At 40.0% G+C, this 18,370-nt stretch overlaps 1 protein-coding gene across 1 annotated transcript; it reads left to right on the forward strand.

Annotated features, from left to right (window-relative positions):
* Positions 1–1,036: 1,036 nt before the first annotated feature.
* On the forward strand, positions 1,037–14,138 carry LOC116521614 (zinc finger protein 583-like). The gene is given in 6 exon segments (XM_032236271.1): positions 1,037–1,040; positions 1,995–2,944; positions 9,241–9,367; positions 10,786–10,887; positions 12,430–13,581; positions 13,584–14,138. Coding segments are annotated over 6 exon segments (2,511 nt in total). The 3' UTR covers positions 13,760–14,138.
* The last annotated feature ends 4,232 nt before the right edge of the window (positions 14,139–18,370 follow it).

The following is an 18,370-nucleotide window of genomic DNA, read 5'->3' on the forward strand; positions in this document are numbered from 1 at the left end:
GAAATGGTGAGTTCTAGTTCCACTTTAAGCATGAAAAACCGGTTGGGTGACTTTGAGCCAGTCACTCACTCTGAACCTGCAACATTAGACTTGGGTGACAAGCTAACTGGTCAATGTTTGTTGCCACCAATAGATCAATAAACTCAGTTAATACAAAAACAAAAAAAGCACAACTTTTGCAGGAAAACACTCGGAAGGAAAAGGATATACAGTACATGAATAACAAGGAACAATATAGGAGAGCATACCTGGAATTTTGACTGTTTTAATTCTTAGCAGGATTGTAGCTATTGTATCCCTTCTTTTGCCTGCCTGATTGTAAATCTGGGCATTTCCTCCCAAGAATCAGCAACAGCCATGCAGTCTGGAGAATCTGGATCTCAGTTCTATTCAAGACTTCAGGTTGAGGAAAGTTCCTTTGAAACAGGGACAGGAAACCTGTGACACCCCCAATATTGAGATAGTCCTTATGGCCATAATTGAACCCCGTAATTACAGTTGTAAATTGTGATTGTTGCAAAGTGAGTCCCCACATATCAATTCCTGATTTTATGACTTTTTTGGTGACATTGTAAATACTGAGTTTCTGCCAAAAACGTCATAAATCATTGTCAACCCCAAATATTCACAAACGTTGCCAGACGCAGGTTCTGATTCAGCATTCGATATTTCATGCTGTTCGTAAAGAGACTTTTGAAACCTTGATGAATCCATTGCAGGTTGTATCAATAAAGGACATTCCATATCAGGAGACATCTAACAGTCAATATTAAACTGAAACCGGAGTGGAACTGGAGTGAACAGATATACTTACAGGATTAAAATAAGTTTCACTTAGTGTCTCATTTTTTCCCAAACTTGTAATCTATTTCAGCACCAGTATGCATTGTTGCAAATGCCAACATCTTTAACCCTTTACCATGAAAGTTGAAAGGTTGCTGAGTATTGTAATTCTGTAGCATCATTTCCTTGTGCTTAATTTATGTATTTGGATGCATTTCAAAAAATGTGATGATTGTGCCACAAAATTTAGAGAATGAGTAAGACTACAAGCCTGTATTCTGATTCACATATACCAGTAGATTCCCCCATCCCTTCTGTTTAATCATGTCTGAGACTCAGAGATTTCCTAGACAAATCTTTATAGTTTTTTTGGAAAGATTCTCAGAAGTATTTTGCCATTGCCTCCTTCCTAAGGCTGAGAGAAAGTGACTGGGCCAAACTCACCAGCTGGTATTGTACCTAAGGCAGAACTAGAATTCATGTTTCCCGTTTTCTAGCCTGATGCCTTAACCATTATACCAAACTGGCTTTCATGGATTAAATGAATTAATATCAAAAGGTGAGCTAAACAAATTTCTTCTAAATTTCTAGCACTCATTTTCCATCACAAAGGGGCGCCTTTGATTTCCCCTGAAACAGCTTCCTCACTCTGAAATTTTGCACCTGAAATCTCAGTTGGGGGAGCACATGCTTGATATTCAATTTTAAATAGTCTTTCTCCAATATAGTATGATCTCACAAAAAAATACTCGCAAGTAATTCTCCTCAAATGTATATACCATCTTTTTAACCTGACTTAAAAAAAAACAACCTTCTACTGCTAGAAGAGCCTTAGAAGAGTTAGAACATATCAGTGGTTAATAAAATAAAAACTCAAATAATTTAAATAAATAAAAATTGGCCAATTCACAATATCCCGTCTATCCAAATTCTCTATGGACAGTATATTCTGATTTGTTTTTGCTCCCCAACCCCCGGACATTCTGATGCTAACCTGTTTTCTGAAATTAGGAAAAATCTTAATTATGTAACCATAATCCTTTGACCCCCCCCCCCCTCTCTCTGCTTAGAAAGATTCCTCGGAAGCACTGCAATTTCAGACTAGAGGACTGCTATATCTCTTGGTCCTTCTATTGTCACAAGTATTTCACAACCAACTTAAGTAATAGCAAATTATTTACTGACTTTAAAAGATTGCATTGACTATTAAGCACATCTCAACAGCTTCTTGGAAAGTTGTTTAGATCCAAGTCACTGGTTTGGAAAGACAATAGCTACTACAATGGAGACTGGATTGAGCTTTGATAGGAAGAGCCAATTGCAACCAACTTCTAAAGATCATTCTACTAATGCAACTGAACGACCAAGTTTAGTGCATCGTGGGAATACTGAAGAACTGATCCCTCAGAGAACCAACCAATCACAGGAAGGTCCTCCCAAAACATCTCAATGCTGGAAAGATGCTGGGAATGAGTCATCGCTTGTGGTCACTCAAGTATTGCAATCAATGAGCAGCCAGTCATGGCCAGATGCCATGAACCACGAAAAGCTGCAATCTAATAAAACGGATAGTCCTTTGAAGAGCTCAGAGCCAGCAAGTTCACCTGAAGAGATTGTGACAGGTGTGGATGCTGTTCCTGAGGTTGTATCACCCTTGTCCCTTCCACTGCAAAACACATGGATGCTTCAACTCCACCTAGAAGATGACATTGAAGACTACCTGGAGGGATTTGAGTCTGTGGCCTACAACAACCGCTGGCCCAGGGCAGAGTGGGTTGCTAAACTGAAGCCATATCTAAGCCGCAAAGCTCTTCTAGCCTGCAACATCTTGGAACCCAACCTTGCCAATGACTATGACGTGGTCAAAGAGCGCATCCTGCACCAATATGGCATCACAACTGAAATGCAACGCCAGTGTTTCAGGCAGTTCCGTTACCAGGAAGCCACGGGCCCCCGAGAAACCTGCCAAATCCTCCAGACCCTTGGACAGCGCTGGTTGAAGCCAGAAAGGCACACCAAAGAACAGATTTTGGAGTTACTAATACTGGAGCAGTTTCTCATCATCCTACCCCCAGAAATACAAGACTGGGTCCGAGGATGCTGTCCAGAGACTTGTGCTCAGGTTGTGGATCTTGTTGAAAGTTTCCAGCTGGGGAATGAGGTGAGAGGGCTATAAGTGGTGGAAAAACAATTTGTCGTAGGAAGTTGCTGAGTTTAGTTATACAGGTAGTCCTTGAGCTACAATCATAACTGAGCCTGGTAATTACAGTCTTGTTGTGATGGGGCATGACTAAATTTGATTTTATGACCTTTTTCGTGGTGGTTAAGTGAACTTGTTGTTCACTATAGCAGGTAAATCTAAAATGCTGGTTTCCAGAAAAACTCTTGTAAATCTTGATGACATGTGACAGGGAGTGCTGCCAACAGCTGAAAAATGTCCTAGTTGCCAAGAGTCCAAAATGCAGTCACACGACTGGGGAGAAGTGAGACATCAACATGTTGAAACCGGTTTGTAAATAGCTTTTCAAGGGTGGTGGTGTTTCATCATAATTTCAAATGGTTGCTAAACAACCGATCATAGGTTAAGGACCACTACATGTATCACTATGCTAAATACCTGAATGATGGGTGCAAAGCTGGGCTGGAAAATTTAAGATTACATGGCTGTTAGAACCGTTTTAATTTCCACCAAACCACATTTGTTGACTGTCTTGAATATAGTAGCAGGGGTGTTTTGCTCATTTTCAGGCATACCTTTTGTGGGCTGTAAAAAAAAATCCAGAGAGCCATTAGATGCCAGTAGTGATGTCCGCAAAAGCCTTTTTGCCATCTAGTAGTTGCCTAGATTTTACAGTCTGGATATGGTAAATCTCACTTATGTCAGGTTTCCCTGGTTCACCTGATTCACTACATAGGTGAGGGGGATGAAGGTCAGGTTGAGGCGACTGTTGTGGCTTTGCAAAAAGAAATAGGAACTATATCGGTGATGGCGAACCTATGGAACGCTTGCTAAAGGTGGCACGCAGAGCCCTCCCTGTGGGCATACACACCATTCCCAGCTGCTCTTCCGAGTTTTTTGACATGCATTGAGTATCAGCCAGCAGCTCTCTCTTTTTTTTATTAAGGTTTTTATTTTTTATTTTTTTAATACAGCTTTACACATATTATGGAAACAAAGCATTGACCGGATCTTCCCTTTTACATCATCTCATTTACATAATCCATTTTACATTATAACTTGGTTTTCACTTTCAGCCAAATTATTTTCTTCCATTATTTTCCATTTTTATACTCATTTTTTATCTTAGAATATAAACAATATCTTCAATTGCCCCTTCAAAATTTGCACCAAATTATCACTTCATATTTCTCTATTGATCTATTTCATCACTTCTATTTCTCTACTGATCTATTTTAAACAATATATATCCTCTAGTTTTGACATAGAGAGCATTTCTTTCATTTTTTCTCTACAATTAATAATGTATTATGCTTCCTTTATTTCTTAATTAGTTGCACAACAATACCAATCATACTACTGTTTCCTTTAATCTACTAATCCAACTCTTTTCCCCTTTCTTCCTCTTTTATCCATTTTCTCTTGGGCTCTCACGAATTCCACTTTTAATCATTTCTCTTCTTCTCCCCCTTTCTCCTAACTTATTCTTTTTTCTTTTTCTTGTTTTTATGATTGTAGTATCTTTTTTTCAGTATATTCATTTTTATTATTCTGGTATTTTTCCCCAGAGTTTTCCTTGTTCTCCTCCCCTTCTTACTATCTTGTGGTTTCTTTTTGGGGTGATCTCCCCTTTTTTCTGCTTTGTAACTATAAATCCCAGTAAAATAATCTGTCTGCATTTTTTTCCAATTTTCTTTCTTCCACTATATCTTGCTCCTTATTTGTGCCCCCTCTTACTCCCTCTTCTCCTATTTCTTGCCCTGTATTTTCCCTTTGATTTTCTATCTTTTTTTAACCAATTAATGTTTCACACGCATTTTTCAGCATCCCAAATAATTCCTCATACATCCACATCTCCATTTTGCAAGTTTAACTATTTTTACATATTTTTAAATTTTTGGGTTATGTTACATTTAATTACACATTTAGGGTCTTCTAAATTCAGTTGCTCAGTTTTAGCATTAATCCAGTCCAGCCTGCATTCCAGATTTTTTTTCTCTTCCACAGCCATAAACAGTTGCTGCCAAACTTTACAAAAAGAGATAACAGTTCCTGTAGCCAAGGTCACAGCTGCACTCCCACTAGCCGGAGAAGTATTTTCTGCTTGCTGGTAAATGGCTCTCTCCAAACTGCAATACAATAATCCACAAAAAACAGAATAAAGAGGAGGGGAAAGGGACTTTCCCCTAGGCTCTTCCTTTTGGTTGTTAATTTTTTTTTCACTTCCAAAACTGCAGAAGACAGAATCTCCTGAGGCTTTGTTGCTTTAACCTCCTCTGCCTCCTTTCTTTAATACCATTCCCTGAAAGCCACTTAGCCGCTGCTCTGGACCCTTTTTAAGATTCAGATCAGTTTTTTTCTCAGCCCCACAAAAAAAAGTTGGTCAATCACTCATCTGGTTTCAACACTTTGTTCCAACACCTTTCCAGCACCAATCACTCACCCGGTTTCAATATTTTCTTCCAATACCTCTCCAGCCAGGGCCGGATTTTCCTATAGGCTAACTAGGCTTCAGCCTAGGGCCTCAAGATCAAGAGGGGCCTACATTCAAATTGTTAGCAAAATTAAAATTACACTATTCTAAAAACAGTGAACACTAAAACACTGAACCGAAAATAAGGAGAAATTCTATGCATATGACTAATAAACAAACATAAAAATGTATTGGTTAAGATCGTTCCAGTGCCGCGGCAGTTGGGGAGCCCGTCCACGTTCCCGGCACTGGCGGTCGGGCGAGAGGCGCGGCCGCTCCCAGTAGCCGCCCCATCGACGCAGAGCCCACCAGCGGTCAGGCAGGTGAGGGTGAGGGGGCCGAGCCGGGTAGCTGTGCGCAGCAGGGGAGGCGGCTGGCCTCGCTGCCTTTGCCGCAGAGCAGAGCCGCCCTCCGTCAGGAGGCCAGCTATATATATTGATATATATTGATATATATTGATATATATCACAGTAATGATGTATTTTATTGTCTCTCATGTAATTTACAAACTTAAAAATGGGAGGTGAAAGGGCCTCATAAGTGGAATAGCCTAGGGCCTCTTTTCATCTAAATCCGGCCCTGTCTCCAGCAGTATAACTTAGTCCAGAGCCACAGCTTTATAATGGTCATTCAGTTATGGCCACCACCACCACTGCCAGTTTGAAGGGTTTTTCTCCAATCTCCCAAAGAACTGCCAATTCCTCTAGATCAACTGAGACATCCCTCCTTCTTCCCTGTCCCTCCAGGTCAGGTTTCAGTCCGAAGACCTCCGGACAGTGGTTTCGCCAGCTGGATTTCTGCAAGGCTCAGCAGAGTCTGCTTTTTTCCAGCCGGTCTTACTGCAATGCTTCTGGCTTCTCCAGCCAGCTGCTCTCTTCTGGGCTCTGGCACTTCAGCACACATACACACACGTGTGTGTGCATACACTCCAGTTTCGGCACGGTGTTGAGTGCTGTCAGTGAACTATATGATGGTTTTGAGCCACTAATGCTATGCATTTTATTCTTATTATTTGTTAACCAATTGTCAGCATTCTAACTTAAATCTGCATTTGCACTTTTTCCACATAAAAAATGTGTACTTTCTCTTTCTCTTTGCAAAGCCACAACAGTCACCACAATCTGATGGCGCAGGCAATGTTAAGGTTCTTGTCTCTAAGACCTCTAAATTGGCTCATCACCTGTGGTCATTGCTTTAAGAAAATTCACAAAACTCTGTATTTTGTATCTCACAAGACAATATCTTGTCAATCTTACACGGGAAAAGACCCGAATATGCCAAGAATATACCTATGCATATCTATACCCATGAAAATCTATGAAAACATATATATATATATATATATATATATATATATATATATATATATATATATATATATATATGTTTTCATAGATTTTATTATATATATATATATATATATATATATATATATATATATATATATATATATATATGCCATATATATATGCCATATATATATATGCCATATATATATATGCCATATATATATGCCATATATATATATATATATATATATATATATATATATTCTATATATATATATGCTATATATATATATATATGCTATATATATATATATGCTATATATATATATATGCTATATATATATATATATGATATATATATATATATATATATATATATATATATATATATATATATATATATATATATATACTTAAAGTCACAACCCCTGGTATGCCCAAGTATGGGAGGAAGGTCACACTTCCACTCTCTGTCATTAGGCTCGTCACAAGAGTCCATCCAGACAGAAACCCAATATTTTTTACTGTTGCCTTTTTTGTTACATTTGTTATATTTATGCTGATAAATAAATAAAGGGAGACTAGTATAGATCTATTTCAAGCTATTTAGCTCTCATCAGCTAGCCATACCCTTGTTGGGAATCGAACCTGTGCTCTATTGCCTCTTAGATGTGTTAACCATTGAGCTACAGGGCTCGACTCCTTATCAGCCAGCCAGGGTGGGAGGTATATACTTAAAGTCACAACCCCTGGTATGCCCAAGTATGGGAGGAAGATCACACTTCCATTCTCTGTTCTTCGGCTCGTCACAAGAAACCATCCAGACAGAAACCCAATATTTTTTACTGTTGCCTTTTTGTTACATTTGTTATATTTGTGCTGATAAATAAATAAAGGGAGACTACTATAGATCTATTTCAAGCTATTTAGCTCTCATCAGCTAGCCATACCCTTGTTGGGAATCGAACCTGTGCTCTATTGCCTCTTAGATGTGTTAACCATTGAGCTACAGGGCTCGACTCCTTATCAGCCAGGTCAGGGTGAAAGGTATATATTTAAAGTCACAACCCCTTGTATGCCCAAATATTACCATATATAGGCATATTTAGGTCTTTTCCCGTGTAAGATTGACAAGATATTATATATATATATATATATATATATATATATATATATATATATATATATATATATATATATATATATATATATATGTTATATTTATGCTGATAAATAAATAAAGGGAGACTAGTATAGATCTATTTCAAGCTATTTAGCTCTCATCAGCTAGCCATACCCAAGTTTGGGAATCGAACCTGTGCTCCATTGCCTCCCAGGCAGGGAGTTAACCATTTGAGCTACAGAGAACGACTCCTTATCAGCCAGCCAGGGTGGGAGGTATATATATATATATATGTTGTATTTGTGCTGATAAATAAATAAATATTTGTTTTCATAGATTTTCATATATATCATTTTACTACAGTTATGTTTCCACTTCTTTTCAATTTGCTGTTTTTGTTGTTGTAAGCTGCCTAAAGTAGCCCCATGGTGAAATAAGCAGCAAATAAATTTAACTAAACAAATAAATAAATAAAGCCTGGGAGATTCTAGAATAGAGGTGTCCAATTTTGACAACTATTGGGACTTGTATATTTCCCAGCATGGGAAATTCTAGGAATTGAGGTTCACTGGGTCTTAAAGTTGCCAAGGTAGGACATCCCTGTTCTAGGGTGTAATTATCCTGATTCTTTCCCCATCCAGTTCAGCACTTTCTTGCCTTGGGCCCCTCTCTGGAATGGGTTGCCTTCTCCCTGGGAAGCTGCGTTGCCACTGCTGATATCCCCACACACACTTCTTCAGTTGCACATTCCATCACAATACTGGAGTCAAAGTCCAAGTAAAATAGGGTCATCATTTGAACTCCATAGTGTTGGAAAAATTTAATTCAGAAATTTAATTCATTCCTGCACTGCCTCTATCCTTCCTTTTAATCATTAGCACAACTCACAAACAACTGACACTATAAAATCACGTAGCACACAAAGGTAATAAAAAATTGCAAACATCACAAAGCCACTTCCTTCATCAATAGAGGTGGTGCCCAAACTTAGCACATATCAAAGAAAAGATCTGTAAATAAAAATCGAATAAAACATTTAACTTCCAGAGCTGCACATCCACCAAATTAAACATTACAAAGAGCATATTCACACACCGCTCACAAAGGACCAGATTTCCTATAAACATTATCAGCTTCGGTACCTGTAGTCTACCTTTTATGCTCTCGAATAAAATTACCTCCTTTCCAAGCAGCAGCATTCTTGCAAAATCCCAGCTCATAATGGAATCCCTGTTTAACAATAGTTATGCTGAGAGAGTTGACTGAAGGGATTAAAAGGTTCTTGAAAGCTTTCCAATTAGTGTATTTGGGGATTAATCTATTTGGGGTTCTCTTTTTTTCCACATCTGATTTTTTAATGTCTCTTTCATTCCCTTTCTCTACCACCCAAAAGCCACCAGTGCCACTCAAAGACATTGACGTGAAGTTCTCCAGTGAAGAGTGGGCTTTGCTAACTGAGGAGCAACGAGCACTGTATGATGATGTCACGCTTGAGAACTTTCAGAATGTGTCCACTCTGGGTGAGGACTGGCCAGTTTTCTTCAGCCCTCTTTGTTTTCATGGCAACTCAGGAACAATGCTTTTCTCGTTCCATGATGAATCTAGCTTCTAATGCAGTGTTTCTCAACCTTGGCCACTTGAAGATGTCTGGACTTCAACTCCCAGAATCCCCCAGCCAGCTGGCTGGGGAATTCTGGGAGTTGAAGTCCAGACATCTTCAAGTGGCCAAGGTTGAGAAACACTGCATCCAGACATCTTCAAGTAGCCAAGGTTGAGAAACACTGTTCTAATGCTTCTCATCATGACCCAAATGACCGGAGGGGGGATTTCTAGTCCACAACATTTGGAGAACATCTGTCTTAGAACGTTAGGTTAGCAGGACCCTGGAGTTCTTGGGGAAATGATAGCTGTGTCCAGACAATAGTGTTATTGTCTGAACTTTCTAATATTCTGTAAAAGTATTTATTTATTTGGTTCAGACACTGCCTTTCATTCAGGAATTCAAAGCAGTGATGGGTTGCTCCCGGTTCAGCTCAGTTCGGCTGAACCAGTAATGACAGCAGTGGGAGGCTCTGCCCACCCGCCCGGGCGCTTCTGCGCATGCACAGAAGCGAGCACGAGCCAACTGCTAGTAAACCGGTTAGCAACCCTCACTGGTTCAAGGTGATATATAAGTAGCCCTCATTTTATGACCTCAATTGAGACCAGAATTTCCATTGCTAAGCAAGTTGTTAAGTGAGTCATGCCCAATTTTGCAACCTTTTTTTCCACAGTTGTTAAACAAATCACTGCAGTTAAATGAATCGTGACATCATTGACTTTGCTTGCTGGAAGTGTCTGGGAAAGTCACAAATGATCAGGTTCATGTAATCCCAGGATTCTGTAACTTTCGTTAAATACATGCCAAACATCCAAATTTTGCTCATGTGATCTTGGGGATGCTGCGACAGTCGTAATTGAGAGGACTGGTTATAAATTACTTTTTTTCAGTACCCTTGTCATTTTAAAGTCACTAAACAAATCATTGCAATTCGAGGATTACCTATACATAGCAAATTCTTCCCATAGCAACCCTGGAAGTTAGATTGGCCAAAGAGCGAGAGACGGACCCAAAGTCATCTAATGAACTTCTGGGGTTGAGGCTGAGCTTGAACACTGCCTGCCTGCCACCATTCCACCACCTTCGCTACTATGCTGAACTGGCCCTGCACAGGTTAATCAGGGACATTCAAGGGAAAGAGAATAGCACTGACATTGGTGCATCCTTGTTTATCTCTTGTTCTGTTCTAGATCAATTCTCCCTTCTCCTGCCTGTTTTAATGTTTAATGTAGTAGCTCTTTGTGTTTGACCTGACTTTCAGAATTTTTCACTGAGAAATTGGGAAGCCATAAACCTTTGGTTATGCTTCTTTCTCTTACGCTTCTTTCTCTTGGGTAGGAATTCCTCTGGAGAAACCAGAGATAATCACCCGGATACAGCAAGGAGGAGAATTGTATTTTCAGAATAATACTATCAACTCTCCAAAAGATCGATTCACAGGTAAGGAAGAAGACTGAACAGGGAGTTTAGTTATGATCCACCTAACCTGTTGCCTAGTTCTTTATAGCCTAATTTTTACAACACACACACACACACACACACACACACTCACACACACACACATATTTTCATATAGACAGCCATATTAATAAGCCCTGTTTGTTCTGGTATTAGCAGGAGAAATTAGGTAAATGTAAAGGTTCCCCTCACACATATGTGCTAGTCATTCCCGAATCTAGGGGCCGGTGCTCATCTCCGTTTCAAAGCTGAAGAGCCAGCATTGTCGCCATGGTCATGTGGCCGGCATGACTAAACACTGAAGGCATTTGGAACGCTGTTACCTCCCCACCAAAAGTGGTTCCTATTTTTCTACTAGCATTTTTACATTCTTTCAAAGTGCTAGGTAGGGAGAAGCTGGGACAAGTAATGGGAGCTCACTCCATTATGCGGCAGTAGGGATTCGAACCGCTGAACTGCTGACCTTTCTGATCAATAAGCTCAGCATCTTAGTCACTGATCGACTGCATCCCTTAGCAGCAGGAATTATGATTTAAATTACTTGGAGGGTGGGCTATGTGTGTGCAAATTATCCAGGGATGTCTGCAGGAGAGAGTCAAAGACGTTAAGATGGCGGGCACAACTCTATGATCAAAACTTCACCCCTTTTGAATATATTTCATAAAAGATGTAAAAGGGATGAGACTTCAATAGCACAATCAAGGGTGCTGTTTGAGTGGCTTTGACCCATTATTATTGAGGGAGCTATCCATGTACTTATCGGTAAACAACCCACTGGTGGAGTCCCAGACCCAATTTGCAACCCCAGAACACATCCAGAGTATACTCCCAAAATTTGACAACAAAATTTGCACCAATATATTTTCTACTTTTTCATCCCCAAAGAGATGAATAGACATGGTAGATTTCCCCAGAACTTAACACACCTTTAACCTTTTTAAAAAGCCATGTTTTCCTCCCCTCCTCCATCCAGCCAACCCTGTACCATCAGCTTTCAGAGAATACCTCTCAAAGAAAGAAGAGGAAAAGTATACCCTTGTTATTTTTCTATGAATCAGAGCAATGCCTATCACATCAACCAGTGGTGGGTTCTGGATCCCGGTGCACCCCGTATGGTGCAACGGGGCCAGCCGCCTACCACATGAACATGCGCAGCGTGCGCATGTGTACTTACCACCCGCGATGCTCCACGACGCCTCTGCAACGCTCCAGCTGCTCGGTGGAGCATCACGCAGGCGCCATGCACTCCGTGCGCTTGCACGGAAGCCCCGAAAACTTCAAATACCGGTAAGGAGCGTGGGTGGGTGGGCCCTCCGGAGCACCGTAACGGAACGGTACCTACCTCCAGGTCTTAACCCACCACTGACAGCAACATGCAGTTTGGAAATCAAGAGAGAGCTTTCCTTACTCCGTTTCCTTAAGCCTATTTCCCAGTTAAATAATGGGGCTGGGGGGGGGGGGGGAAAGGGAGATAACCTCTTCAGTTTCCTTAAAAGCAACTGCTCTTCCTTCTTTCCTTTGCAGGAAACCAACATTCACCAACTGCTATCCAAGGGGTGGAAAAACGTTCTTTTTTAAAGAGAGCCACAAAAACAGTTAAGGTACAAGCCATCGCAATGGAAGTACCTCAGGAATATGTAGGTCTAGGGGAAACACTTGTCAAAGAGCCTTCTTCTAACTGTATCAAAGAGGTTGCTGCATCAGTGCCCCCAGCTAGTACCCTCCCCCTTAAAAAGCCATTGATTTCCTCAAAGAATAAATCTTCCAAAAGAAAGAAGAACCAGTCATCTAGAACAGAGGAGCAGGCTTCCACAAAAGGTAGGCCTCAACCCTCATTGCTGCAGGAAAGATCTGGAAAAAAGGAATCGGGAAGCCAAATTTTGACTGCCAAATCTGGTAAACAAAAGAAGACTCTGGTTCCTCAGGGTGCTAGGTCATCGCAGCTGAAGAAGCCAACTGCATCAGTAGGGCAGCACCCCAAAAAGAAGAAGAAATCTGAGGTTCTGACTGAGCCACCCAAACCAAACAAGGAAATCCTGTTGGGTAAGAAGATTGTCCAGGACAAAGAGCATCAGGTGGCATCTCTGGAAATAAAAGTCCGTGAAGCCTCTCTCCCAGTCACCACGTGGAATCCTCCTTTCAGTGCCACTGTGGTCTCCGATCTCACGTGCCCAGATTGCGGGCGGTCCTTCAAGCAGAGATTTGACCTGCGCCAACACCGGTTCGTCCATACCCGGGAGAAGCCATATGCCTGCACATTGTGTGAAAAGTGTTTCAGACATCCAAGCAACTTACATATCCATTTGCGGACACATAGTGGGGAACGGCCCTATCAGTGTCCCGACTGCGGGAAAGCTTTTTCCCAAAGTTGCAACCTTCGGACTCATCGCAAGATCCATACAGGTAATAAGCCATACAAATGCTTTGTCTGTGGCAAGTCCTTCTGCCATAGCTCCAATCTCACCATCCATCAGCGAATACACACTGGAGAACGCCCTTATCCTTGCTCAGTCTGCTCCAAACGTTTCAGTGACAGGTCCACCCTGGTGCAGCATGAACGGACCCACACTGGCGAGAAGCCCTATGCTTGTGTGGTCTGTGGACACAGGTTCAGCCAGATATCTCACCTCGTGAAGCACGGCCGCATGCATCCAGATATCGGTGACCCAGCAGGGCCCCTGAAGACCCATCTCCCAACACTTCCAAAGGGGTCTTCATGCCACCTGGTAGAAAAGCCTCTTTCCGAATGAAGGGTCAGAAGCCACCTGCACGGGGTGAGAATCTTGCCTGGATTTCAAAAACATGGGCTTCTTCTTCCCAGGCTAATGGTCAGAAGAATTGCGCCACTACATAGAGATGGCTGGGCAAATTGGAAAGGCAAAAGAGAAACCAAGACTTAAAATAAGCAAAAGAAATGGCTGGCGGAGAAGTAGTAACAGAAAGCGTAGGAAGGGATGACAGAATTGCTAAATCTGGAAGCCTCCCTTGCAAATAATCCGCTGTAAATTGCTAGATTTCATTAATCGCATTCAGAGGAACCTCTGGAAAAAAAATAGTCCAGGTGTGCTATATAGTCTGTAAAATAAAAACAAATATTCTTGCAAAGTACTCTTTCCCAAGCATATTTTCCTTTAAAACAATTCTTTTTAAATATTTGTTTTCTTATTCCTAACTACTTCCATAGCTTTTTGTGCTGCCATCATCTCCAGGGATTAGCAGTGCATATAGAAACAGATAACAGGTGGACAATTCAAGGCATCTTTGCTCCCTTAGTCATTATCACAGAAACAGCAGGAAAAAGCTTCTTGCAAGATGTAAGGAAAATGTATTGTGTTTGCAGTCAGCAATACTCATTAGCTCCTCCTGAGTTTGGAGCAAATGAGAAAAAGAAATGAGCTGAGAGGTTTGTGGAGTCGAAGAAGAGCTACCTGAAGGCAGAGCAGAGGTGGTATTCAGCCAGTTCTGGCTGGTTCTGGTGAACCGGTAGCGGAAATTTTGAGTAGTTTAGAGAACTGGCAAATACCACCTCTGGCTGGCCTGGTTCCCAATCTATTAGCTGTCTCCCGAGTTCCAGCTGATCGGTTGGGTCTTCTTTTTTTGCCCTGCAGAGGAGAACGAGCTGGAAAGCATGTTGGTGGGGTGGAGAGGGAATGGACATTTTGCAGTATCCTTCCCCTGGAGTGGGGTGGAAATGGAGATTTTACAATATCCTTTCCCCAGGAGTGGGGAGGAAATGGGGATTTTGCAGTAACCTTCCCCTGCCATGCCCCCATGCCCACAGAACCAGTAGTAAAAAAAAAGTTTAATCCCACCACTGCAGAGCCAAGATACTTTTTTGACACAGGAATTTTGTAATGCCAGCATGTTTTTAATTTTTCCTACCTCTGGAATTGCAGTGCATCTTCTACACCAGGGTTCCCCAACCATGACAGCTTCAAGATCTGTGGACTTCTACTTCCAGAATTTCCCAGCCAGCCAGCCAGAGATAATGTTATTTTTAAATATATATATATATTTAAAATTGGACTGATATATTTTTATATATATATCAGTCCAAATACTAGTTAAATGTAAAGATTAAAAAGTAACAGCTTGGCTGTTCTTTATGATCAAATAAATATTTATTTTTGAAATGTGTCTTTGGGAGGAAATCTTCCACTGCATAGTATACTATAGAGATTTCTCTCTCCTGTTATTATGGACTGGAACCAAGAGATGGGCAATCAAGGACACCTCCACTGAATGGACTGTGGCTTGTATCTATCTTTTTTCCTGGAGCAGCTTATTTATTACAGAATTAAATATACAAAGGCCAAATCCTTTATTTAAAGTTTTGCTCAACCCAACAATGAAGTAAATGGAGTCTGGAAAAGCAAATGGATAGAATGAACTGTAAAGCCATGGGTGTAAAGTATAATGCTAAAATAAACTACAGTATTTGGATTTATGTTGTTATTGTTTCATTTACTATTATTGACAATTATTAGGTTTGGAATTAGGCTGGAATATTATAAGTATTTTAAATGGAAGCCTTAATAATGTTTTATATAAGTTGCATAAGTGAATTTTGCCTCATTTTACAACCTCTCTTGCCCCACTTAAGTGAATTACTACAATTGTTAAGTTAGTAACTTCAGTTGTTGTGAATATGGCTTCCCCATTGGCTTTGCTTGTCAAAAGGTTATAAAAAGTGATCTTATGACCCTGGGACAGTACAACCATCATAAATATGAGTCAGTTGCTAAGCTTCTGAATTTTAACCACATGACCATGGCAATATCACAGTGGTTATTAAGCGGTAAAAATGATCATAAGTCATTTTCTTTCAGTACCATTGTAACTTCAGACAATCATTAAATGAATTGTTGCAAGTCGGGGACTACATATTCTGAACAAATCACACTATTATATGACTTTGTATGGTATATGAACTGATTGAGCTTGCTCAACCTAGCTGCCTGGAGTTACAAAAAATCTGGACAGAATAACAGAGTTGGAAGGGACCTTGGAGGTCCTCTAATCCCACCCTCTACTGAAGCAGGAGATCCTATACCCATGATGGCAAACCTATGGCACGTGTGCCCAAAGTGGCACGTGGAGCCATGTCACTTGGCATGCTCAGCGTTGCCTGTTCCTCTTCCGAGGTTCAGACCAATGGCTGTCCAATCTGTTCTTAAAAATCTCCAGTAATGGAACACCTACAACTTCCGGAGGGAAACCAACCTTGATCTTGTCCAAACCCTTTCATCACATGAAGAAACATTCAATGAATGTTTCTTCATGTGACAAAAGAACATGCGTCATAGAATGCATTCAGTATTTCATACAATTAGAAACTGCAAAGGGCCTCTTAAAGACTCTTAAGCTACCAAGACCAAACCTCTGCTCAGTACAGGAATTTAAAAAAATAATCTTGGGAGAAATAGCTGTGCCGCCTCTAGAATATTAATTCTAAAAAAATACCTCAGAGAGGACTTCCGGTTGACATCGCAGTGATATCAGACACAGGGAACAGGTCTCCGTGTTCCCTGTGCTGACTTCCTGTGCTGGTGGGCTCCAGGAGGAGTCAAAGCTGCCCTGCAGGGGTGGTGAAACAAAGAGGGGTGCCCTGTGAGATCAAGGAGAGTTGCAGCTCTCCTGTCTGACCTGGGGCTCTTTTTCCCTCTCAGCCATGGCAAGGAGACGAGAATGCTTAAAGATGGCTGCCACAAAGCTGTAACAACCAAAGAACAGCAATTAAGACTGGTGTTGGAGCAAAGCAGGGGAACAGTGACCGGAACTGGGGGAGGGTTTTTGCCTTAAACTTAACCCCAAGGAATAATCTGGAACTTTTTGCTCAGAATTATTTGTTAAAGCAGTGTCTAAGCATTCTGATAAATACCAGACTGGAAGAGGAAGATACTAGAGAGAAAAATAATAAATTATGAAATGTATAGAAAATTGGACTCTTAAACTGGGAAGATGCGGTACTGGGAAGGCATTTTAAAATGCTGGAATTATTCACCTATAAAACTTATTCTGCTTTTATAATTGATTTATAACTAAAATGACAATTACCCCGTGGTAATACTGAAATTTAAGCTAAGAGTGTCACCTGCTGACAAAAGGAAACACTACAAGCTTGGAAATATGTATGAGACGGACTATGAAAATATTTACTGGAATATTCCCAACTACCCCAAGACTATTGGAGATTTAAATACAAAAATAAGCAAGCTACTTAATTAAAGGAACCCCTGAAAGACTTCTAATAACCTCTGGGATTATTCAAATTGAACTGACTGTTTACCTTTGGGAAATAAAGAACTGTGATTAGTGCACTCCTTGCAGGGCAACCTAAGGACTGAATAAATAACTCTTGGATTGTTGAACAAAAGTGGAATTTCTTTTTTAAAACAAAATAAGATGCTTTATAAGGAAGAACCAAGTGAAACATTGAAGGAGGTGGCGTTTTTTTTTCCCAAAACACAAAAGACATTATGGATAAAGGATTTAAGGAGATTATGGAAAAAATGGAAAATGCTATACAAGGGATGATGAGCAAAGACCAAGGCATCCAGGAATGGGAGGAGCTGATAATAGAATTGCAGGAAAAGACTGAGATGAAAAACAGAAAATAAAAGAAGAAGACAAGGAGACAACAAGGAAAATAACAGTGACTGATTAATTAAACCAAGGGAAAAATATATTAAGAGAGTCAAAAAGAGAATTGGAGATACAGGAAGATACCTTTGAAAGGGAGATAGGAGAATGGGCAGAAATTCTGGAAACTACGCAGTGGAGGAGGGTAGAGGTGGGAAAATACTCAGATTGAACAGCCAAGAAGCAGATGTAGAAAGAGATAAAGATCCTAGAGAGGAATATGGGAGACAAACCAAAAAGAAAAAAGCATAACAATTAAAGTATTGAAGCGGGAAAATGATGATGGATAGACGATTTTTCATTTTTTTAATTTGATTTGATTTTCCTCTCTCTTTCCTTTCTTTTTTTTTGTAGGTAGGTGACATGATTAGAAATTAGGTAGGATAGAAAGAATTTTTTTTTAAACAAAGGGTGACATGAGTAAAAGTTAGAATAAGAGATAGAAATAAAAGAAAGGGGGAATATTAGTATATACACTTTTATATAATAAAATAAAATAATAATAATAAGAGAAAACATGGAATAATAGTAGAATAATGACAGATTGAAACTTTATATAAATATGTATTACTATTAGAAATATATAAGTTGGTTGAAAGTAATAATTATGACTAATGCTATTAGTTTTATTTGTATTAGAATGTATAACACCCAGTGCCACAATGTTTACGCATTAATGTTTGTAAAAATATAAATAAAAATTTAAAAACTTCCAAAAAAATCTCAGAGTGATGGTTGTGCTGCCTCTAGAATATTAATTCCACTATCACAGTTTTTCTTTACGGTATGAACCGTTGGGTCTATTCAAATGGTGGGCAGAAAC

Source organism: Thamnophis elegans, chromosome Z (genome assembly GCF_009769535.1).
Source record: "Thamnophis elegans isolate rThaEle1 chromosome Z, rThaEle1.pri, whole genome shotgun sequence".
NCBI classification, from domain to species: domain Eukaryota; kingdom Metazoa; phylum Chordata; class Lepidosauria; order Squamata; family Colubridae; genus Thamnophis; species Thamnophis elegans.